The 26593-nt window shown below is 40.7% G+C and overlaps 1 protein-coding gene across 3 annotated transcripts in view; it reads left to right on the top strand.

The window, feature by feature from the left end:
- The window catches only part of LOC146643618 (RNA-binding motif, single-stranded-interacting protein 3), a 313547-nt gene that overhangs the window by 166955 nt on the left and 119999 nt on the right, over positions 1 to 26593 (top strand). For all 3 annotated transcript variants that reach the window (XM_085395367.1, XM_085395368.1, XM_085395370.1), the window contains one exon: positions 13955 to 14046. In XM_085395367.1, coding sequence (XP_085251493.1) covers positions 13955 to 14046 — 92 coding nt within the window. The remainder of the gene's footprint in view (positions 1 to 13954; positions 14047 to 26593) is intronic.

Here is a 26593-nt window from a genome sequence, read left to right as displayed (position 1 = left end):
CAGTGGCTGCGCAATAGATCTATCAGTCCTCTTCCTAACTTCACAGCATGTGTGCCTGCGTGTCTGCCTGTTCTGGCTGCTCTCCTCCACCACCTCACCACGCAGGCCTTTCAATGAGCCTCTCTAGCTTCCCAGCGCTGACTCACTCCCTCACTGCCTCCCTTGCTCGGTGAGACACTCACACACACACACACACACACACACACCTGTACTCTTACAAGGGTGCACAACAGTTGCATGTAAGCCGTGCGTTCCGATAAATGCACGCACATGCTTTGGATGTAGCCCAGTTCAGAGAGGAACAGGAAGTTGTGAAAGGGCTTTAGGGTTGTCAAGAACTGCAGGTAAGAGGAGGCATTCAGCTTTTCATCTCTCCCTCTCTCTCTCTTTCTCTCATGCACCTCCGCACTCTCACTCTGCTTCTCCTTCTCTCTTCATCTCTGTTTTTCTCTCCCCCTCTCATACTCCATCTATATATCTGTCTCTGCACTTTCACATAAACTGTAGAAATACAGCAGAGATTTGGGCTTTACATCACAGATGGAGTGGGGGATTGAGAATGGCAGAGAGAGAAAGGAATAGATTGCGAAAACCCAAAACCGCTCATTTGCCATCCATGCCCACAAGGGCCTCTTAAAAGGCAGCGGCGGCATTTGAAATAAAGCAGGGCTGACCGAATGGAGACATTTTATTTTTCCTGCCAGAGCCCGGAGGCAGAGGAAATGACCTCAGCCCTTTAAAGGACCTCCGTTTCCTCCTCCGCTTCTGGGAGATAAGACTGTGCTGAGATTCACCGGCCCGACTGGCGCGCTGCTGCGACGGCCCACCGCACTGAATTGTGGGAGATAGATGAGATGAGATAGTCTCTTGTGGCTGTGTGTTCGGCAGTTTGTTGTTGTACATTTCTTTGCCCCGTAACTTGCCGTCCATTTTACATGAGGATGCTAAAAACTCACAAGGGCATTACATGAACTGACATCTTGAAAGAATTACTGTCGCCTTTACTCTATTATGTGGGTGAGCTGTTGTAAAACATGCTAACCTCTTATTTTATCCCTGCAAAGTTAAATCATGTTTGAAGTCTCCAGGCATTTGATTTAAAACTTAAAGAAGTAAGTACAGTATGTTTGACTGAAACCCTAATTAGTGTGTATTGGAAGCAGAATGTCTTCCCTGCTCTTTGAATGCTCAACTTGATCAATTTCGTCTGACTGCTCAGCATGTGCAGCCTCGGTTTGGTGCAATTTAAAAGCCTGTCAGGAACTTGACCATTACGTTCTGAAGCATCTAGTGCCCTTACCACAACGACAACCTAATGGAGAAATACAGGCAACGTTGCATTCTATAAAAACAGATTTATTGCTGCATCAGTGCCTAAGTAGAGTATTGCATGACTCTCAGCATAAGGGCTATTGATGAATGAGGTGACACTGATCAAAAAAGGCCTGTTTTTCATTGTCATGTGCATGTGTATTGGTGCTGGCGGTGGGGGTGGGGGAGAGACCAGAGTGCTTTCTGAATCCGTTATTGGTTTCTCATTAGAGGGCCAAGATATAAACATTTGTCTATGTTCTGCACTGTGCTGGTGCAATTAAGGATTCTCTTTGCCGCCCCTTCTGCCCTTTGAAAGTGAATTATGTGCAGATGAGAATCTTGACTGAAGTGTGGCCAACAGCAGACCTTTTCCAAATGCCTCTGCTCGCTCAAAGCCATTCCAGAAAGACGCGATATCAGCCGAAGGAGAAAGCGAGAGAAAGTGTGTGCTGTTCCCTGCTTGCATTGCGTATTAATTACTCTAATTAGCAATAGCTGAGAGATAATCACATCGATCTGGACAGATTCAGCATGCAGAACGTCACTGGATAACATCTGCAGGCTTTGTTAACACCCCCTATAGCACATACACATAAATCTTTTTCTCTTTTTAACCCCCCGCCCCACCATTTCCCAATCACTCTGCATTCCACTACATTCCAAGTTGGCAGTTTACCAAGAGGCTGTCTGATTGGCCAAGATTGTCATAAATACAGTCGGGCCAAAGCCATCGCATTCCTTGAGCCTCTGACCTTTTGTATCCCTTCCATTTCCTGTGTTGTTTTTGTATGCAGTGTGGTCGTCTCCTGTTTATGCGATTGCATTTTTAATTCTTGTAAGTGTACAGTCGAGGTCATGGTGAGGTGATAACCAGGAGCCAAGTTTTCCCAAGATGCTTTTTTTAGACACAGATCTGTTGCAAAATTTGGGAAATTTGTTCATTTCTAATTTGTTGTTGTTGACTGCCTCTCCTCTGGATCTAAACAAAGAGAAACATCTAGTATTAATTGGAGTGGCAGACTCTTGGGAATCTCCGTTCCAGGTTTTTGTTTCTCATCATTGTCTCAATCCATTTTTACATCACACACATGCCTGAATTCCTTTCCTTGTCGTGTTTGTTGACAAATGCCTCAGCGGACCCTGTGAAAGTTGAGGAGGCGTACCTCCAGTCATCTCTTATCCTGGACCTAACCCATGGATGGCAGGGGAACCACTATGTGAGATACGGCCTTGCACTGACCTGCCAAAGCCCTGGCCCCTTGCACATCCCCTGACTAATGATCATGCCCTTGATTAGTTAAGGAAGGCATAAATCATAACTGCAATGCAGAGGAAAGTTAGCTGGGGGCGGCCAGGCCGTTCCTCATGAATGACTAACAGATGCAGGACAAAAGAAATGGGCTGCATAGTTGTTCGGAGGAATGGGACAATCTGTCTTTGTCCAGATTTTAATGTTTGTCTCTACCTGGAGATTTTCCCCATGTTCCTAGGGCACTTGCTTTTCATTGATCCGGCTTTGTTCAAATATTAGCCTGCCTTGCTGGTGGTGCTTTCAAGCCCTAGTACCTGACGTGATTACATTGCTTATTACAGACTGCTGCTCAAATGGGGATAATATGGTGCCGCAGAAGATGGTACCCCGTGTGAATATTAAGGTTAGTAATATCCAGGTATAGTCAGAAAGGAGGGAGAGCAGGTATTTTAAGATGCTCACTAAGTGAAGTGAAGCTGTGACGGAAGGACTGCACCTGTTCTTTGTGTAAAATTATGTGATTATGCTCCTTGTGTTTTCACATCAGCGTGTGCCGTAATGAGTAACTATTCAAGGCTGTTTGCCGTTCTAACTCTTAAGTGTGCGAATGTGCATCTTCAAGTGTGGGCATACTTCTATGGTAGAGTTTTAGATATGTTAACATGTGTGGCTGTGCTACACATGCATTTCCTTTCTGGCAGTTACCGGTTTCTTTGTGTGTGTCTGTGTGTGTGTCCTTGTGCACTTGTAGGTGTTCATTCTTAGTGTTGGCATTAGTGCTTTGCAAATGTGAGTGTGTGTTCTTTCAGATATCTGTGTGTGGGTTCTGTATAACCACTCAGTTTTTTGCTACAGGTCTCATTTTAACAACCTCTTGACAAGTAATTAACACCCTTCAGGTCTCAAACCTTTCTCAAGTGCTCTTCACATGTTGCACCAAACACATCAGGGTTTTGCTATTAAGCTAGCAAGCTAATGATGCTACCAGAAGAAGGATGCACCTCTGCTTTCTGTGGGTTATTTTTTTATTTCTTCCACTCAGTGTTCGTCTACTTTAAATCCTTGATAGCTGTAATGAATGTATGAATAATTTAGTTTTGAATGTCTCTTAAACTTCATGAAAATAATCTTGTGCCTTCAGATAACTCTGATTTAATGCTATAAGCTAGGTCCTCTTTTTGTCCTGATACCGTTTCTTTTTTATGCAATGTCAATGTAGAACTACAAATTCATGCGACATATTTTAAGTTGTTGCTTCTTATCCTGAATTTAGCTCGAAAATGCAGTAGAAGCCATATGGTGGTGTGCTAGAGCTAATGAGTGTGAATAGATATGAGTTAATTAAGGACTAAAAGAGAGAGAGCAGAAATGAAAAATGATGAACAGAAAAATGAAGATGTAAGAAATACTGAGCTAGAGAGGAAGGATTACTGTGAACCCACATGTTGTTTAGATATTTAACCTGAGAAGAAGTTCATCTTATATTAAACTGTAATGTACGTTATGTCCCTGAATCAGTATGACCAGAACAGTTTGTGAGTAATACTTGTTCTTTGGCACTTACTATACTTTCTGAAGAATTGCATCAAAGGAGAAGGTGTGTTAATAACATCAAGATTGCTTTAATGGCCGTCTTTTTGCAAATATTTCCATGGAAATATAATATACAAGGCAAAAATAGATTTTTTACAATTCTAACAGGGCTGAAAGTCCGCTTATTAACTTTTATTCTTCAGCACAGTCTGAACTTTCTTAGGCAAGCTTTCTTGTCTTTTTAAAAAAGTATTCAGGAATAGTTCACTAGGTTTCTTGAAGGATGATCTCTTTGGATGTTAGTTGTCTTTAGTTCTTTTCCCACACTGCTTCAATAATGTTGAGGTCTTGGCTCCTGCAAGGCTAATCTATGACTGATCATATTCCATTGTGTTTTTTTTCTAGACATGTATGGTTGTACTGCATTGGCGGTGTGTCTGGGATCATTATTGAGCTGAAAAAGTAGGCCAATCAGATCCTTTCCGGGTAGTATTGCATGATGTGTCAAAATCTGCGTTCATCAATTTTGAAAAGATCCCCAACACTAGTGATGGGATTTCCGGCTCTTTTTAGAGATCCGGCTCTTTCGGTTCGGCTCACTAAAAAGAGCCGGCTCTTTCGGCTCCGAACCGGCTCTTCAGGTTGTTTTGTTGCTTTAATTAATTTATTATTAACAATAATATAAAATTATGCACAAAAGGAATTACTAACATAAAAACAAGTGGTTTTATTTATATATGTTTATATATAAATATATGCGGTGGCCCCTAGAGACAAAACACGTACAAACTCCAAAACACATTTCTAGCATGAACTGAACTTCCAAAGCCGAGCTACTAGATCACTTAAATTACACAATTGAAAGCATGTGTGTATTGTTTGTGTATTTATACACAGGCACTCATATATATATTCAAATAATTTAAAAAAAAGTTCATTTACCTGTTATTACCACACACCAAATCCGGTCGTTGGTACTTGCTGGCTTGTGTAGCCACAAGATAACAAAGGCTCAACACTGCGCCCAGCATCCTGGAGCACTTCTGTTGTCTTTTGTACAAGTTTTGAGTTTTTATGTGCTTCTGAGTTTTTACGTGCTTCGGAGTTTGTACGTGTTTTGGAGTTTGTACGTGTTTTTACGTGTTTTGGAGTTTGTACATGCTTCAGAGTTCGTACGTGATTTGAAGTTTGTATGTGCTTTGTCTGTAGGGGCCACCGTAAATATACTTTTATTTATTCACTCCACATAAAATGTAATAAATAAATCATATAATACAAAAATCAACTATTCACATTTCAAGTTTTAACTATTTAAATTTTCAGCTTTTTCCTTTCACAAATTTAAAGTGAAAAGAACACAAAACACTGCAAACCACAACACAATTAAATATAAATTATAATATGAAAACTAAAAGAACATGCATATTCTCTGTCATATGGACCTGCATGAATAAACTTTCTCAATCCTTTATCATCTGCAACTGAAAATAGTTGTGGATGATTACTATACCTTTCTAATGTTGTTGTCCCTGCCTCTCTTTCTCTCTCTCTGGCTCTGTTCCTGTGCTACTGAGTGTAACTACCGCCCCTCCCCCCTCTGCCCAGCATAAAGCACAAGGCTCGCGTGCAGAGTGAAGCGGAAAAAAAGTGCGAGAGAGAGGCTGAGAGAAAGAAAAAAAAAAAAGAAAACCCACGTGACGGCTCGCGATAAGGAGCCGGCTCGCGTCGTTCACGTCAAAGAGCCGGCTCTAAGAGCCATTTCGTTCGCGAACGACCCATCACTACCCAACACTACTAGCTGAACTGCAGCCTAAACCATGACAGCGCCATCACCATGGTTTATAGATGGCTAAAACACTCACTATTATACCTCTTTCCTGGCCTACTTGAATTAAATATTTCAATTGATATTAAATATTACACTGATTGAGGATTTTTGGATTCATCACTCCATGAGACTTGTTGCCACTGATTTTCAGTCCAGTTATTGTGTTATTTGGCATACTTTAGCCTTTACTCACTGAGGTTTCAGAGAACAGCAGATGGATCAGCCCAGATGGATCTCCAATGTCCTGTGTCAGGTTTTAGCTGGATTTTTTTCCTGCTTTCATGTCAATGGGACATACATAGTTTTTTTTAAGCGGCCACTTCTTTTGAAACACTGCACATCATGCTGATATATACAAATATACGTTTTCAGCTAATATTTCTTTGGGAATTCTACTCCTGCACCATCGAGAGCATCCTGACGGCAAACATCTGCACCTGGTTTGGGAACAGCACCAAGCAGGACAGACGAGATCTGCAAAGGGTGGTGCGCTCGGCCGAACGCATCATTCAATCAGAGCTCCCTGACCTGCTGTCCATCTACACCAAGCGGTGCAAGTCCAAAGCTAGGAAGATTATGATGGACCTCTCCCATCCCAACAATGGACTCTTCTCACTGTTGAGATCTGGGAAGCGCTTCCGCTCCCTTAAGGCCAAAACAGAGAGAATGAGGAGGAGCTTCTTCCCCCAGGCTATTTGGGCCCTGAACCAGGTGTAGGACTGGACTCTCCCACACACATCACCACACGCACCACCACACATTTCCTATAATCCTATAATTCCTATAATTTATAATCTTTATAATCTTTATAATCTCTTCTGCTATTTGCACATTCTTTACTGTAAATTCCTAAGTTAATTTGTAAATTTTGTAGTAACCTGTAAATTGTAAATATTGTAAAACTTTTTTTCTGTCATTTACTGGTCGGGCATTGTACAGCTACAAGCATTTCACCCCCATGTCATACTGTGTATGGTTGTGTGTGTGTGACAAATAAAATTTGAATTTGAATTTGGAATCATCTCAGTGGTTTAAAAAAAATACTATTTTTTGGCATTTTTTTAGAGATTGAAGTAAAGAAATGGCAACTAATCATGTGTTTTGTGACAGGCTACTAATACACACCTGGTTAAAGATATAATTTTAAATTGGTTCTTTGCCAAAAATAATTTCACTGCAAATTCTATGGAGAAAAAAGGTGAAAAAGGGGGGAAGAAAAAGAAACAAATGTCTGGCTCTTGGGACCAAACTACAAAGAAATAAGGGGTGGCTTAAGACACAGTCCTGTACTTGGATATACTGTTGGATTATTTTATTTATTTATTTACAGCTCATGTCCAGTTTGGCTTCTGCACAATGAACTGCCACTGCCCCCCCTCTTGGCCGTAAACCCTGGCAATCTGCCCTCTGCAGATCCCCGCTCCCACTCTCTGACAAGGACAGTCCTACATCTGTGAGAGAAGACGACAAGAAATACAATACAACCAATAGGCTCGCTGCTTCAGCCCGAGATGAATGCCTTAGCTATAAATCCATGTTGCAGGGTTGATAAGTTAATTGCCTGTATTGCTATCTCGTCGCCAGCGTCTAATATAAAAGAGCCCAGTGTGAGAGTTATTTTACAACAAATTGGTATTGTCTCTAAGTACAAGGCCAGTAGGACAGTGAATCTGGACAAGAAAATGAGGAAAATTTACTTTGAGTGGCTCCAAGACCTGCTCTCTGCGTCTGTGTATTAAAACAATCTTAAATAACTTTTTGCACACTGAGTTTTGAGTTGTTTTGATGTTTGCAGATGGTTTAAACAGCTGTTTGTTTTCAGGCTGTCAGGTGTATACGAGGGTGTAGGATTGCGGAGAAAGTGTTTGCTTATGACTTGTCACTTCGACGCAGCATTAATGCACAGACAGTTGTGATGTGGTCAGAAGTACAGAGTGCTGAAAAAAAATATGCATTGCAGATGTTTCTCTGCGGGATCTTTAAACATCGAGATAGATTTATGATCCTCCCCTGTTGACTTACTCACCCACACATACACACAAAAACAAGAAAGTTAGAGGTCGCACGCAAGCACTCGTACACGCCCATTCAACAAACACACAGGCAGAGACGCACACTTTTACGCACACACACACACCACCACATGGTTTAGTGGAGGGTAGCCGCAAAAGTTATCATCAGTCAGCTGCTGGTGGTGCAGGATAAATGGAGGAGGACACAGGAATGTAGCCCCAGTGAGGATGCTCTCCTCCGGGTTTGGAGTGTGACCAAGGCGGTCTTGGCTTGGCCACAGTTAGTCACGGATGCCAACTCGCTTTTTGAAACCGCTGTTTTCTCCCTTAATGTTTGCACAGCTCGCCGCAGTCTCCCAAAGCCATCACCCACCCTCCCTGCAGGGCAAAAGTGCTGGTTAAACCCTTGAATGGACAAAAGAGATCCATACTTGTAAAGCCAATGCCAAATTTCAAAAGAGTAGTTTTATTTATGTCTACTGCATCCCAAGAAAAAGCACCAAATGTCAGACTCAAGAACAAACAGCAGAAACTTGCATGCTAAAACAAAACAGATCAATATAATGACATCAATTCAGGGTCTTGAAATTTCTGATAGACCTTATTTTTTTAGTTCTTATTTTTTCCTGTTAAGACACACATAAGTAATTACCATTCTCAAAATGTAAAAAAAAACCCCCAAAACATCATTTTTATTCAACAGGAGACGGATTAACTGAGTAATAATGTGAGCACTGTACAAAACTCTATATGCAGCAAAAGCACAAAAAGTGTTTGTACAGTCGTATTGCTGCAGGTAGAGTGAGGCTGAAATCATACGGCAATGAATCCATTAATCACAGGAATCATATTAGAGCATTGTTATGCATGTTTGTCAATTGAGTGGCCTATCTATTTCCTCCATTAACCATAATTACTTTAATACATGCAAAGCTGGAATTATACACATACATGCAACTACAATGATTAATCATCCACATGCAACAGCAGCAGCTTTAGAAGTCATCTTGATGACTCACAGCGACGTAAACAATTACGCTGTTTCCCCCTGCACACCATTGTAATGCCCCGTGACTTGTCGTTGATTCATTATTCATACTTAGGGCATTATTATTCCATTGTGCGCTGTGCAAAATGGGATCATTAGCACTGAATATGAGAATGTGAAAAATGGATATATTGGGGAAAATTGTGGTGGATATTGTAGGTAGAAAACCCTAAACAATCCTGACTATTAGCAGATAAAGAATAGTAATTTTCCCCAAAGTAATTAGGATTAGCATAATATGACAGTGAATGCATGAATGATGCATACTTGATTGATATGTCGATGCAAGCACTGTAATGAGTCCCTTATCTCCACTCTCCAATGTAGGCTTTTATGCAGAGCGTAGCCCAAGGTGGCATCTACTGTAGTTCTACACCTCCTTAAGGGGACTGTATTAAGGAGCGCCCTGCGTCTCACACACACATTCATACAAAAGCAGTCACTGAGCAGTGCTAGCGTCTATCATGTAGTAACTGATTGAGGATGGTCCTTTTATCTTGACAGGCTCCCACTTAGAGCCAGACCAGGAAATATGATATGGCAGCTCATGTTCTCAGAGAGACTGTGTGTGTGTGTGTGTGCGCGCACGTGTGTAGGTAGGAGGGTGCCATGCTCCGAGTGTGCAAGTGTGGATATATGTGTCCTTCAGCAGCACTTTGCGTCAATCTGCATATTAGCGTGCAGCTGCACAGCATTATCAACAACCTCGCATGTCGTCAGTCACTTTGAGCTGCTTTTAAGTGACAGCTATCGATTGGAGGTTTGCGTTTGTGCAGAAGCATCAAAGCAGCACCTTGCCCTCTGCATCCCACTTGAGATTGTAACTCTAGAGTACCCGCATCGAATGCAGCACCAGTACGGCATGTACTTGGCTTCGGAAACTCATTCTTCAAGCAACATCTGCGTGCATCTGTGTGTAGGTGGGTGTGTGTTTGTGTTCTCTAAGTGTGTGGAATGTGATGTCTTAAATTGAGCGCCACATTGTTTCTTGACCCTGCAGCTTTCTCACAACTTAATGGCGTTTTTTCCTGTTCAGTGACTCACCGAGGATCTGTGTATTGAGTAATTGTGTGCATACTTTACAGTGTACAAGTACACTGTATAAGTAAACAAACAAGTACATACAGAGCGAGTCTTTGAGGATCATTTTATTGAAATTACAGGAAGAGAACTGCTTTCATGTCTAATAGTATTAAATAAAGCTGATACTTATATTTAATGTGCATTGTTGTGTTATATTTGTCTATATGATTAGATTTATTTACCTTTTACTCCACTATATTGGAACCAGTATCTTCTTTTTTCTCAAATCAAATTGCAGTGTCGGTGTGGCTTTAAGAAAAGCAATAACCTGTTACTGTGCATAATCCACACAGCATAATCATAATTACTTTAAAATAAAATTACACTGTTTTTGATGAAGTCGTATCACTTGGGGTAATTATGTATGTTACCAAAAGTTGTTATTTTTTCCTTTTTCCGAGCGATTATTGCAAATCTTAGCAAACTAGGTAACGAGTATTCAGCTCTGAGAGGGGAACCAAACATAACAGATGGATTGCTGACGTGTTTTTAATCACCAGTGTTAGCTTAACAAAAAAGTAATCTACATACTACTATTAATTTTCAATGCTACTTCCATTTAGCCTAATAAGGTACAGTATGAGGCACTAAATTATATGTTTATATCCCAAACAATTATATGTTCTTTTCAGTTCAAAATATATTATATCTAATGAGGAATTCATTGAATATTTCCTTACACAAGTATATAACAAAGCATATGTAGTAACAGATAAATCATGAATCTAAATTCATAGTAGAAACATAATGTATAAATTGTTTCTTTATGACTTATTGCTTAACTCTAGACTTTTAAAACTCCAACAAAAGAGCTCATATATCTATACAAAAACTGAAAGACTCAGGCTTTCTATAACCTCTATAACCATTCAGCCCGATAAAAGCACAAATAGTCTTAAAATGTCTCTGTATCTCTCAATTATTATTTTCCTTTTCAACAAAAAAAGCCTTTAACTCTTTTTACCCTGTGGCTACAGTTCAAACATTCCACATTACAGAATCATTATACGAATATCAGCTGCAGTAACTTCACATTGGAAGAGCAAACTGGATCTTTTACTGAGTGTCAATTCAGGCTTTTTGAGTGTATTTGACTGACCTGAAATCACCCCCTTCCTCAGTCTGCCTTTCTTCTCTACACACCTTTTCACTTGCCTCCACCTTTCTCCCGCTTCTCTCTCGGTTTAGAGAGATTTGAATGTAGGTCAGCAATCTCTGAAATCCTCATCCAAGTTTGATAAGTGCACTCCAGGTGGTAGTCGGGTAAATATTAAATTTGTAATTGGGGGTTCAAAGTATCCACGATTTAAATATTCTGGTTTCTGATTGTTAAAGAAAATAAGCCATCGCCCTGAGGACCTCGATAACATAATATGTAGTTCTCTAAATGTGCTCGTAATACATTTTTTAAAGTGTTAATTTGTAGAATCTGCAAACATTTAAAGGGTCTGTTTACCCAAATGACCAGAGATGCCAAATGAAATTTTATTTTTGGCACTCACAGTAATGAAAATAGCATTTAAGCATTTCAAAGGCCTTTTCAGACAGTTACAGAGGAACATGGGTGTGATATGTTCAAGGGAATACTCTTAATAAATAATGAGTTTACTCTCATAACCAGTGTAGGTGCTTCCATGAGAGACACAGATGTCACTCAGCATCAGAAATTCACTTGATGGGAATTCTTTTCAAGTTGTCTCCACGAGGTGCGTGCAATAAGAAGGCTACGCTGTTTGATGTTTGTCAGTATGGAGTGAAAGAGTCTAAAGAAAATTCAGTTTGCCTTTCTGAAATGTAATACATAATAATAAATCCACAAAGCATACACAGCAGTCTGTTTGGATTGTTGTGATTATGGGTCTGCTTTTTGTGCAGCACCCAAGAAGAAGATATTTGGAGAAAATTGTGTTTTTATACCTATATAATATATAGTAAAGGTTTATAGACCTGTGTTGTACACTGTGGAGATATATGAAGGCACACTGATTTTGTATGCTGTGTCTGAAAATACGCATTAATGTCTGTTTCACAACAGCAAATAATCACTGGAATCCAGTGGAACTGGGAGGTCAGATAGTTGTCTCTTAATCAGGTCAATACAAATATCTGCATGGGTAAATATCACTGAAGACAGGAAGGAAAGATTTTTATTTTTTATGTCTTTTTGTAATTGGTTAAGCCAAAACCCTCAATTAAATATATTTTTAAAGCTCAGCTGGGCTCTCTTTAAATACGGATTAAAATTTCAAAATTATACGTTTGCTAATATAACAATGGGTGAGTGCACTGCGGCTACTTGGAAAAATAGTCCTTGATTGCATTTATTTTTAAGAAAATGACTGGTTTCTCTTAATATCGCCTGTGGACTTCTCATTCCGGCTCTTCATATTTCCACAATTAAACGCAGCCTCACTCTAACAGCTGGCCATTAATCAGTCCTCGCGCTCGATTTCTCTTCCACCTCTAGTTATGATTTTCACATTACTCCACACTCGTTTGCCGCCGCCCGACAGGAAAGTGACCCCAACCCCCTTACCCCCAGTCGTCGCTACCGCCGCAGACGCGCACCTCAAATAATCGGGAAAGTGAGATGCTCGCATAAAGCTGCACACGGGCACACACGGGGTGAGAAAATAAGGCGTTGGAGTAAAGAACATGTATGATTGTATGATTGATGGTAAGTTGATGGGGTAACCGCAATGCCAAGTCCCCACCCCCAAACCCCTCCGCAGCCCCACCATCTCACAGGCATTATCCTTTTCTAATTACACTTTCCTTCTGAAACAGTGGATCAGAGGGCACCATTGACTGCTTTTAATCCGCCACCAAATTTTAATTAACACAGATGTGACCCCCGTCGCCGATACATACCGGAGAACGTCGAGATCACAATAACTCATAAATCACAGCCACAGATTTCATTCCCCCCGCTTTCCGCCGCTGATGAATTTCCAGATGGGGCCTTGTGGCTGTTAATGTCAGAAAAATATGCGAGAGAGAGAGAGAAAGCGAGAGACAGAAAGTGTGTTAGGGAAAGAAAAGGACGGAGGAAAAGTGTAAGAAGATGAACAGAAAAGCTAAATTGTAAGAAATAGTGTGTCTTTATGTCTATGTGAGAGAGATGGAGTTGAAGAAAGAGAAGGAGAAATGGCAGCAGCTTTGGTATGCTGTCAACCTTTGAGAGATTTGTTACCGGGGAGAGGATTATGGAGGCTGTGAAATGGGGTTGTGTTAATATGCCGGGTGTTGAGGAACACGATGTGGGCCAGCCAGCTTCACAGCCTCCAGAAATCAAAAGGCTGAACAAGTGAAACGTGACGTTTTGAAGAATTAATTGACACATCTCCGCGTGTATGTGAGTGTATAGTGTGTGTAATATCCTTTAATCATTGATTTTAAATCACAAGCCTTTCATAAATAACCATTACTTTAATTAACCTACTTAATGAACTGAATGCATATGGGTTATCATTAAACAACAAACTGACAAACAGTGATGTTCCCTTATTCTTACGATACCGGTTGTCTTATTCGAGTGTGTATATCTGCGCGTTTACGCATGCATGCAGTGTATCAGACTACGTATGTGCGGAGGTGGAGGTGGGCAGGGTGCCGGGTTTTGTTATTACTAAATCGCTCGTCCATGCTACTAATTAAGATGCATAGCATCCCCCTATGAACGTCAGTGTCGCTAATTATCAAACAATGTAGTGCTCACTAGATATGAGAACTGGCAGCCTCTGTAGTCATGTTACCAACCTATTACTGCTACAATTACCAAGTGCCTGTCATTCTCCTTGTTAGTCATCTGCCTTAATTTTTTTCTTAACTAATGTCTTTTTTTCTTCCTCTCCTTCTCCCCTTCTCCTCCTTTCTGTCTCCAGGATATGGCTTTGTGGACTTCGACAGCCCAGCTGCAGCACAGAAGGCTGTGTCATCTCTCAAAGCCACTGGGGTGCAGGCCCAAATGGCCAAGGTAAGGAGTGTCTAAAAACAAGTTGGCGTCCTCACTTCCTCGTGCATTATCTTTAGCAATTTTTCGTTTTTGCTCATTCAGCTCCTGCCAGGTGTTTAGTATTGCACATTTAACAAACTTAACAAGTTTGCCATGAAGGACTTTTTATCTTGAAGAGAGACTCCTAAATGTGGGCCTCAAACTGCATTTGAGTGCCATTAGACAACAACTTGGGAAGTGACACTGGTGCATGTATGTCTCTGTTATCTTACTGATGCTGAAACTGGAGTCTAGCACAAGATACGTGAAATTGTGGATCACTTCTTTCCTGTGGTTATGTGGGCTTTTTGTGTTGTGTTTGACAGTATGCATACAGTATGTGCTGGATTACAGCACTCCATGGCACTTGTGGTTTCCAGTTAGTGAGCTGGCCCCTCTCTAACTGAGGTTTGACTAGTCGCTTGTGCTACGTTGTCGAGTGTTATTAGCCTGCTAAAGTGGAAGCAGATGAGACAAGCTGTTTGAGTAGTACAAAAAGGGCCCTAGTGAGTTGTACAATGGAGACAGGTTGATAGGCATATGTGGAGAGGTGTAGCTTAGAGGAAACTGCACACTGCCAGGGTATGATCTTATTCACCAATTTCCTATACAATCTTGTATTTTATGTCAACACTGTGGTTGCATATTTATTGTTGGGCATTTGGCTGTCTGACAGAAGAGCCGTTTTACCGGGAAATGCATTTCAGAGATATTGTTTGGTGTTTGGCAACCCTCAGGCAGTGATCATACTGTTCTTTTCCCATTTTTGTTCTCTAATTTTCTTCATTTCCCTGTTGACTGCTCTGAGAGTCACCATATTAGAAGGCACAGCAGGGCCCTCTCTCCGGACATCTATGACAGACAAGCCTGCCTGACTTAACCCGGCTATTCTTGTACCCGTCAAACATTTGTTAACGTCAGAATACCTTAATAGGTGAAGAAAAATGTCAGTAGCACTGAAACAATAAATATGCTGATGACTATTTGAGGGTGCACCTTGAGTGATTTTTCTTGAGACGAGATGGCGTGCATTTGATCCAATCCAAAAATCCCCCCCTCCCACCCTCGAAACCGAAGAAGACCTGATGAGATGGGGAGCGGCAATGGCTCCGGTGAAGATGACAGAATTGATGGTAACGATGAAGGTGGCAATTATTTTGATCAAATGGGATGAGATCTGACAGGAGGAGATGATATTCCGTGTGGTGCTCAGGTGTGCCATTTCTCAAATGCGCCATTTGCCCGTTTCCTTTCCCCACCAGTGTCCTTCTTCCAATATTTATAAGAGGGCAAGCTCTCTGAATACTGATAAGAAACCATGCTCTTTGTCCATCACATTTTAAGACCACTTTTTGCATTGCTCCCCTTCTCTCAGTCAATATTTTCATGAGAGGGGGCTCGTGTCCCAAAACAAAAGAGCTGACCTTTATAGAAATCTTGCCGCAAACACATTCTCAAAATCATTTTCTATTAGCATTTGTGTATAATAGCTGATTTTTTTGAGTGCTCCCTTGTTCTGTTCGCACAAATGGTAAGACCAGCGTTCTCTGCTGCAGCTCTATGCTTTTATCACACTTGTGAGGGACATTAAGTAGTAGTTTGCTTTTATAGACTCCCTCTGTATCTCGCTAATGTGTCTTTACCAGGTATCACTGCCATCACTCTATCGACTCCTCACCCAACACTTCCAGCCTAGCCCCTCACCATTTCTTTTGCTTAGTGCCGTTTTCTCTCAGCATTGTTTTGGGTTTTGTTTTGTTTTTTTGGTTCTCCTGCACACACAAATATACAGACAGACACACACATTTGTATTCACATCCACCAAGTGTTGCCCTTCGAGACATCCAATGAGCAGTTTTTCCTCCATCAATAATTAACAGCGTGTTATCTTTGTGTCTGCCTACCTGTCAAGGTGTCTCTCACACCCCACCCTCCTCCCGCTCGTTCTGTCATGCCGAGTAGCATTCCCGCAGCGGGAACGGATGAAAATACAGGTGAGCACCGAGGAGGGTGCAAATCAGAAAGACTACTGCTAACGCCGTGGATGGCTTCCACAATAAGAACATCCAGCCTCGTTCTCTCGCTCCCTCTGCTCCATTTTGTCACTCCACAACAAAGTAATAAACGAATCGCAAGTCGGAGCCAGAGGCTTTGAGCTCATTAAATAAAACTGTCACAGTAATCAAGTTGCACCTTTTTTCCTGCCTTGATGCCATTAAAACACTTTTATTAAGGTGCCTTATTTTAAACACAGCTGCAAACCAGGCAAGAAATGGAGAGAAAGGCAAAGGATCACTTGATTTCCTCTTCTTCCGCCAGTGAAGCAGCCCGCTGTCTCTCTCCTCTTACTCCCCTTGGAATTTGAAATACCAAGGCAGTAGAGATGAAACGTTACCTTCCTTTTGTTTTGCCCTCCCCTGGGGATGGTGACAGCGAGAGGGAGGAGAGGAGCCATAATTAAGACACCTAAAGGACACTTCCCCCCCCGTGCATCCCTTCCTGTCACTCACCTCTACACAAGTCACAGATAAGAGCACTTAACATAGGTGTGGAGTACGTGTGTGTGTGTGTGTGTGTGTGTGTGTGTGTGTGTGTGTGTGTGTGTGTGTGTGTGTGTGTGTGTGTGTTTGAATGTGACAGTGTATTATTATGTGCATGTTTGTCTGCACTACATTCCCTGAATTACACATTTTTTGCATCATTTTGTAACATTTTTTTATATAATTGTAACTAATTTTTAATTTAAACTAGGATGCCTGTCATTTCATCTAAAATGGAAAATTACATTTTGTAAAACACACGTTATACCTTATTAACCTTATCACCTTGTCTTTGCGTACAAAGAGTTGAATGACGGGGGATAAGCTCACTTTAGTATAAAGAGTTGTGAAAACGACCGACTGGCTTCATCTAAGACTGAGAAATGAAAAAAAACGTGGGGTGTATTTCTAAATCTGGAACAGGCACTTTAGCATTTTGCTTTCTAACTAGTCAAGCGTCTCTGTTCTAGCTATGCTCTTTGAATAAAGATCTTCACATCCATAAGTACAGCAGGTGTGTCGTGGGTTTGTTGAATTTTATCCCATTTCTTAAGAACATGACTGTCAGATCCTTTTCATCTGCACCTACCTCCTGGCACAATAGACTCTTCTTTTGTTCTTCATTTGTCCGATTTCTTAAATTTCTTAAGGACACACTGCACACAATGCCACAAAACACCAAATTTTCAGCTTAGATATCTTTGTAAATCTTGTTTCAAAAATACTATTTTATGTCTGTCAGTTTGTGTTATCATTGGCATTTCTGGCATAATTGAGAGGAAATTGGGTTTTTTGTGTGACAGACTACTAGCAACAAAGTTCCTACATATACAATTTTTAAATTGGTTCTTTGCTAAATTTTCTGTTATAAAACTGTCTCATCCTTTGATTTAAGTGCCTTTTGTAATCTCGAATGAGTCGGGTTTAAGTTGCTTAACGAACATATATATATACATATATGTATATGAGTAAAAAACCTGCTAATGTTCAAAGAAAAGCTTTAAAAGAACTTCAGAAAGGCTGGAGAAATACTGAGCAAAATCTAAAACAATGTAGCTTGGTTCAAGTCTTTTTCATGGTACTAGAACTCTTAGCAAAAAGGTGAAAGGGATGAATAAGTATTAACCAAAATGTATTAGTTTTCTTATTTATCAGTAGAGGTAGGCACAGATGACTGCTTATATAAATAACATGTTTTTAAATAAGAGGCGCTTTTATGCTGCTTTAAAAAAATTGTATAGATTAGTGTGATGTGTACATAAAATGTACTTTTTACATTGTCATTAACAGGCGCGTGTATGACATCACTAAAGAAGTATTAAAACATTCATATAGGCAGTATGACTTTATATAAATTAAGGTGGGAAAATCTGGTAAATCTTAACATAGTGTTCTAACAGGAGACCTTAATAGGATTCACTAGGGTAAGTGTGTTCGTGTTTTGTGCATGTGTGTAATACGGTTTGTAGGCACGCACTTGCCTCCTGGCACCATAGACTCTATTCTCCGTGCCACTTTGTTCAGGTAGCTTTCCAAACTGAGAAAACCGACACATCGAGCAGACAGAATGATAACAGGTAAACGCCGCGTCTAGCTTCGCAGATGCAAACCTGTCAACCAGCCGCTCGCCTCACTCTCCACAGGCTGCCATTTTCCCCTTGAGCCAATCAGACTGAATTATGGGAAGGGCACCCTCGATTGTGGTGTCTGTGTCGGAGAGGTAATTCCGCCTGACAGCTGCTTGCTTTCAGACAACAGCCAGTCTTTATGGAAATCATCCCTCCCTATTCTCGCTCCAGTCGGCTTCTGCTGATAACAGCCCGGATGAAAACAAAGCTGTCCTTTTTGTATTTTCTTCTTTTTCTTTTTTTTTGACTCGTTCCTCTCGGCATGGACAACCTAGAATTAGAAAAAAACAACTCTGACACCCTATGGAGGCTAACCAGGTTCACCCAACTTTCTATAGCTAATTGTTATATGAACTTTGGATCTTGCTAGACATTGTCTGATACAAATAAATATACATGCATTATGTGAGAATAGTATACATAGTGTCAAAAGTGTCAAAACTAAACAATGGTGTTCATATTAGAGAATTTAAATAGTGGGGATGAAGACTTTGTGAATAGCATCTCCATCCTTACCCTTGTTTAAATAGCCGATATTTATAAGGTTCGCAGAAGCTGCAGGCAGACAGAAAGGCGCTACTTGCCCTTCACGTTACAGAGGGGAAATTATGCTAAAAGCATCATTAAAGTGCCTCCATGAAGTGAATCCCAAATGTTTATGATAACGCAGTGCACACACCGGCCCTTCAACCAGTAGTCACTGGCGAATGCTTCAGATGGTTTAACGGTGTGAAATGAACCGGAGTGTTCAGTCCTCCTGCTCGTTCCCTCTCTCCCTCTCATGCATTCTCGCTTTCACTGCCTTTCGCTTGCTCTGTCTCCTCCACTGTCTTTTTCTTTCTCTCTCCCGGGGAAGGTTTTCTGTCAATATCACATTTATAGTCATGTGAAATGCACGGATCCCCCTATGGGTGGTCTGCAGTCAGTCAGCAGACTTTCTTATTATCCTTTAAAGGTGACTTCTCTGATGTCTCAGCTCCACTGGCACCCAGGACACCACCGTTCAGCTCAACACAGGGTGACCTCTGTATGATAATCAAAGGGACTTGACTGCGCTCTCACAGTTGGTTACTGACAACAGCTAGCCTAGCAGGCCTAGCCAGCATCGGTTAAATCTGGAGAAAATGCAGCTGGAATGCAGTGCATTGTGTATACCGAAGGATAATTGCAAAGACTTTGGGGATACAGGTGCTCACTCAGCAGCATCATTCACCTCGCTGTTCTCCACCTTGAATGCAGTGCCATTTCCCCTCTGACATCCACCTCAGCATTTGTTCACAAAACATATGGTGTCAGTGTGGTGATCAGCATTTTCCCCCGGAAGCTGCCATCAACTGAGACATCCTTATGATTATAGTCCCTCACAGCACCTCGTTTTCTTACATAGTGTTGTGCTCAAATTTTATGGCTGTAAAGGATTCTTGTCAGCACATAAGTATAGTTTGGACATCGCCATAACCTGTAGGTTTAGACTGATTTCCTGCAAATGTCCCTTTCTTTCCTCACTAATTGTCATCTCCCTGAAAGTATGATATGACCACTTCAACATTATGTTGGCCCACCTTACTGTTGCCAATGTTTACCTTAACCTTAATCCCAGTGCATGTTGAATTTGAATTGCCAGATGTCCATATTAAAAACATACAGTGTATAAAAACAATCCTTGTGAGACAAGAACTGAGGCTTTACTTCACCTTGAATACTCAGTTTCTACCTTCTTTTTTTTTCATTTATAAAGCACAACACAACCACAAGGTCAAACTACACCAGTAGTCTAGTCAACATATGTGTATAAAAATGTGCACAAAACAGCATACTTGAATTGTATTAGGCATTTAATACACCCAGCACAGAAATAACCAACAATAAAAGGATGTTTTTTGGCAACAGCAGAATAACATTTTAGTAGACTCTTGATTATAGATGCACTGATTGCAATTTTCATGGCCGATTCCAATTTCCAGTTTGTTTTTTTTCTGTGTGACCTCCTGATGCCGATTTTTGATGATTCCAGTTTACTTTCTAAGAGCTATAGAGGATGGGGTGTGCAAACAAAAACACATTTTCTTCTATGCAAACTTATTTTATTATTGTCATAATAAAGGAAGTTAAACTTCCAAGGTGAAAATAAAGTCCTCTGCTAATACAAAGAGGTACAAATAATTAACAGTAAATGAATTGCTGTACATCCACCTTTACTTGACCTTTTTTACCTTATCTAACAAAAGTAGGAGCAAAAAATTTTATGTCACAAAACAAATGTCAGATACTTTCCAGTGTGCTTATAACTTCACTAGATAACTGCTTTGATCCTTTGCTCATACCGAGGCTGCTGACTTGTGGCTGAGCTCTGGATAACTTTAGCCACTTTAAAGTTTCTTTAATGTCTGTGTCCAACCAGGTGAAGGTGATTTAGTTTTGTTGTTACACTTTCATGGTTATTCCCAGCCGTGTTTTGCTTTTGGGAATTTTGCATCGCTCACAGCGAAGAGCCTCCACACTACAACATGTTAGCATGTATCTGTTAGTCTATGCATGTCAGTTTGTCTGTGCTGTGTATGTGTTGTGCATGCATTTAAGCCACTGGCTCATAATTGGGCATACATAGTGCTGACGAGTCGGTCACCGGTCCATGCCGAAAACAGGAAAAGGGACGATTCCTGTTCCTCGCTGGTCAATTGGTGCATCTCTAGTCCTGATGGTATTCATTTTTCCCTTGGTTTGACATATATACTTCACAAGTACACTTACTCATTGTTACTCATTGTATGATACTAAGGAGAGAGTAGTAGATGAGGTGCTGCCCCTTGGCATGTATATATAATATCATCCAATCTGAAGGAATTTTGCTTTTAGGAATGGCCTTAAAGTGGTCAGAGCTAATATGTTTCTAGCACAGGCCCAGCTGAAAAGCTGAAAGCTTCAGATTGGAAGAAAAAACGAGTTATGAATCATGCAGGGGTACTTGTCCCAAATAAAAAATATAGTGCTGAAATTTGCATATGTCCACTTTAAAATAATTAAGTTCTCTAAAGTTGTGCTGCGTTTCTGCTGATTTACTGAAAATGCCTGACAATTTAAATAATCTTTTTCCATGATGATTTTGACTCTTTTTCTTTTTCATTTTTGTAATTGGCCTACACTAGAATGACGTGAATGAAGAAATATGTTGACACCTGTTGAAATATGCAGTGTAGGGAGATAATATAACTCCTAAAAAGAAAGAGCTGGATTTGCTAAGGTACAACTTTTTTATAAGCTGTAGTTAGCACCACTGTGGCTCAGCACACCACCCCCCTCTCGTTTTTCCTGCAGAAGTGATACTTTTGAAGGGCAAAGCCAGTGAGAGTGAGACGGACCATCTGACGAGCACTGGCTCCGAAGCACCTCTGTTGGCTTCCACTGTCTCTGCCGTCTAATTACGCTTCAATCATCCACGGGAGCGCTGCATGCGGTAAATTATTTTGCAGAGCAGTGCGGAGACGTGCCGAGCTGCGAGCATGAGAGAAAATGAGAAATAGAGACTAAGTAGAAATCAATAAGAGCTCAAGTAAAAATAAAAAAAAACCCACAACTTTAAAAGGTAGGAAAGATTATCAGAATAATGGAATTAAGAGAGAAACAAAAAAAGCCGGAGAAACTGCAGAAAGTGCTGGATGGTGAGAATGAGATCGCTGTCTCTCATAATGTCGCCTCCATACAGCCGGATTTAGACGAGTGCAAATGAACAAAGTTACAAACTTGTCATTTAACCAGGCAGAGAGGTGCGGGAGAAAGCGATGCACCGAGAGATGCCGAGTCCTCTCCCACCTACTCCACTTTTATATGTTGCCGAAACTAGCAGCCAGCTGTGTAAATGAAAGCATGAATAATGTTAGAAACTCACTTGAGCACTGCGTAACAAAGCCTTGGTTTAAGCGGAGTAGGTGGTGACTGATACATGTGTTCCCCTCGGGGCTTACTAAAGCTGTATACGCCTACTGCAGAGATCGAGCAGTACTACGAACACATACTCGTATACTCGCATTGACTCATCTCTACTCACCTGAAGCTGACACCGGTTCTTATACATGCTTATGCCCTTCCTGTGCCAAAATGGCAAGACTGAGATCTTCAGGGCTCACAAGATTTGCTCATGTCTCAGTGTGAGAGTCTTTGTTGGCCTGATAGCCTGCGGTAAAACCCCTGATTCTGGTTGCCTGCAGTCTTTGGATGGAGTCTCTGCTGCAATTCGGTTGGGTTTGATTATCGGAATACAAATAATGTACAAATCAACTGTTACTGCACAAAAAGACTTGCTTTAATTTATATAAAACACAATTACTTCATAATTTTTGCATCGTAATGTATTGGTAGCTTATTGAAGCATGTTATTTCACTAGTTTAGTTTGCCCTACATTCATACATACAATACTCAAAAATACCTGCTGGATTTGCAAGTTTGGAACTGGTGTACACTAAGGGAAAAACACCAACATTCCAGCAGTACTAGAGTAGTACAGTATATGCCTGCTGCTACATGAAAGATGACACAGATACTGAGGAATCATTTGGGAATTACTGCCATTTTTTCTTAAGAATATCAGTCTGTCATTGGGTTATTTTTTATTGGTTTCCACTCTCACTACAAAAGTGGGTCTAATTAAAGTACAATTTGCAGTGGTTGTATTTATGTGTGTATAAATAGCAGCTTGTTCTGTTCCCAAATTGCTCCAAAATGGCCTTGTGTCTAAATTGTAGCCTTAATAAAGAATAGTAAAGGCTTGCATTCTCAGTACGCTCAATGCTGCCATGCTTCCTTTGAAGCAAACATAAATATGGCTTTTTCAGGTCTGGTAATGGCCACAGTGTGCAGTTATTAGAATCTCTTTGATGTGGCAACTGTGCCAACCTGCTCGGTGTCTCTGTGAATTGATCTGGCTCAATTAGCGGGCCCGCAGAGACGACGTTCAAAGGACTGGGCTTCCACGCTCAACACTGACACATAGACCAGGTGAAACGCTTTGCATTCATTTACGCAGCTGGCCCTGAGAAGATAACCTGCGAATAGTGGTGAATATTGGAAAATCAATGGTGCAGCTTGAGTTTCAAGCAAAGCTTTCACCAAGAATGTTTGGTGCATTCTTTAACTAATTTCCCACAGCTATGGGCTTAAGTGGGATTTAACTAAATAACTTCTAAACATGCTTCACAATCTGCTCACTCTACTTTTTAACAGTGTGCTTCTTCCCACAAAGCTTACATGCACACTCATATTTGACTACGATAACAATATGCACCTAATAATATTTCCAATTTGATGCTGATCATTTAAAGAATATGTTCACTGTGGTTATTTCACACTAGACGCTCATTGTACATCTGCTGTACTGCGTATAAAAGAAAAGTTTGATTTTCTAGAAGATGCTCTGTTTAACACTAATACTTGGTTACAAAGGAACTAAAGAGTGAGGCTTCCATCACTCAGGTCAAACAAGCCTGTGTGTAAATGGTAATATTAGGGTGATACTGAGTGCCATTAACTGTGTACATACACAAAAGGCAAAGAGTGCATTTTGTGTATGTAAATGTAGACACTCTGGCCTCTCTTCCACCCTTCGTCTCTCCCCTGATTCAGCTGACCTATTTCAATTTGTCTTCATCAGTCATACCAATTAACTCGAGGATTAGATTCCTCAATGCCAGCCACCCCGAGTCCTCCCTATATACCACTACCTCTACAGTCCCTCTGTTCCTACATCCAATGCTACCGCTGCTTTTCTTAAGATTTTGTGTTTTGGAAATCTTTGATACCTCTGCACAACTGTATATGATATGCTACAAAAAGCGCACTTCACAGGATTTTTCACGGGAAGTATTGTTTGAAATCATACATTACAGTGCACTAAAACCACTAAGCTTCAGGTTTTACTATTGCACGGTGGGTTTTTTTCAAAGCACAAAACTCTGAATGATGAAGTACAATGATTGTTCACACAGAGAACGTGTAAAAAGTAAGGTATGTGTGTAATTCCACAGAATGCACTGTACTCTTGAGTGTGCATTGATCGAGTCACATAGTATGCATACCTCCAGCAGAATTTCATATTTTACCCTCCCTCCAAGATCACTCAGTAAATTCACACAGAAAAGACAATAAGTAGGCTTCTGCATCATTTGCACAATTTCCTGCTGTACAGCTACGAGCAAACACTGGGGCTTTTTTTAACGATTTGTTTATTCATGTGTTCACCATGCTAATGTAAATCTGCAAGATCTGCATTACTGGCGAATATTTAGTACACGATGCAGGCTAACAAACATGGTGTTGAAACAGTACATTGCATTTTTAGGGAGGGGGGGGGGGGGGGTGTTCAAACTATGAAGCAAAAACAATGGAAAAAAAACTTAGAAGTAAAAACTCAAAAATACCAGAAGAATATACTAAATTAAATAGATCTTTGCTACTTAGTCAAACATAAAGAGTGACTATATGAAAACACAGCACCTTAAATTCATCTTTAATTTACCAGAAAATGGCATTTGATTAATGACCACTGCAGCTGCAGAAGTCCGTATGCCAACTTGAACTGCTTATATCCAGTTGCACGCTTGTGTGAGTTCGCATTCCAGTCGCACCGAGCGTCACTTTGCATAAGTCATATTTAATAGCAGGTTTGGGGGCTGAAACACAGTCAGTCAGATTAGAGACTCCATCGGTGTTAACTCTGAAACAGAACTGCCAGGAAAAACTGGGGTTCAATTACAGAGAGACCAATGACACTTGGAGGTGCGGGATGTTGTATATAGTACATTTGCAAAAGAAAAATGGACAGCGCTAATATTTTCACGGCCTCTTATCTATAGGCTTCCCAGCAATGATTAGGTGATCAGTTTAGTTTTTACAGATGGATGCGATAGCTTAGCTTTATTTCCCTCACTGCCTCTTTTCAGTTTAAAAAGAATAACATCAGACACGCCTCTTTCTTTTCTTTAACCAGCTGTCCTCAAACCATCATCCTCCACTTTCTTTATTAAGACTCATCTCTTTTATCCTTCCTTTATCCTTCCATAGCGCCTCGTCTTGCTCACTGCTTCCCTCTCTATGTCCCTCTTTAATGAATTCTACGGGTATGCGATGTTAAATTACACTGACTGTTTCCATTTCCAGCGGCTTCAATCATATGTGAGAGGTCTGTAGTAGAAGGGGAGCCGTGAGTCCAGCCAGGGCAGATCAGGGCAGATCAGGGCTGCAGTTGATGAACCAGCTCTCTGACACCAACACAGTCGCTCATTCTGCCTAATGAGGAAAAGGAAAAACCAGAGCAAGGAGTCCTTTTTTGTTTCCTCCGTCCTTTTCATCTCACTGGCTCGGCTCCCATGAGTCCTCTTGTGTGAACGTTTCCTTGCAAGTTGCGGCGGTAATGCCGTTTCGCATCAATATATGAAACACGTGTGATTGTGCTTTTATTTTTGGTTATTTTTCATATCTTTTATCTTTGCTCTTTCTTGATCGACTGAAAAGTAAAGCATCTTTAGAAAAAAAAACTGAAGCTCAACAGGGGACTTGCCCTTAAGACCTCAGGACTAGTACAGACATATCGTGTATGTACACACACTGGAACAGGAAGAAAGAAGAGAAATACAGCTTAAGGACGGGTGGAGCAAATGATCTTTTACCTGCAGTTTTCTCCAGGGTCTGGATGAAATAAGAGATGGTCAGCACTTCAGAGACAGAAATTGAGATGGGACAGGTAGATGTATGGCACACGGGTGTCTTAACCCTCTCTGAGGTGATTTCAGATCATTACCTCTCCTTCAATGTCTCACCTCGAAAACAAAACATCAGCACATTCCTAAAATCCACTCCAAGGATCTCTAGCAGGCAAAAGAAAGTCACACACATTTTTTCCCAGCCTGTTTCAAATGATTTACTAATAGTTTTATTACTAAGGTTATTCCTTATGGGCGATGTGACCAAAAATATTTATCACGATATACATTTGAAAATTTGCGATAACGATATAACTGACGATATAATTGACACTAGACAAATGCTTTACAACTCCACAACTTTATTAGTAGAAAAAAAAATCAATGTATTTTCACTTAAACAAGCAGCTGTTTTTTAAGTGCATTAAAGTTACATAAAAATTTAACAGTGCAAATGCAAATTCCTTGCTGACAGTTTAACCAAAAGGCATTTCCAGTGGAAATTGGCCGACATATCCTCAGCGTAACCATGTAGAGTAGCCACAAAACTTAAAAAGAGGTTATACACACACAATACGGTAACATTATGTTGAAGCGCAGTACGTATCACTCCGCGAGGCTCCTGCCTATGATAGCCGCAATGATCCATCAAGCGGTGCGGCTTCGTAG

This window comes from Rhamphochromis longiceps, linkage group LG22, assembly GCF_057381845.1.
Source record: "Rhamphochromis longiceps isolate RC_006_pf linkage group LG22, R_longiceps_female_GT1.1, whole genome shotgun sequence".
Lineage (NCBI taxonomy): Eukaryota > Metazoa > Chordata > Actinopteri > Cichliformes > Cichlidae > Rhamphochromis > Rhamphochromis longiceps.
Note: the sequence above shows the minus strand (reverse complement) of the source record. Positions and strands in the feature narration are given on the sequence as shown.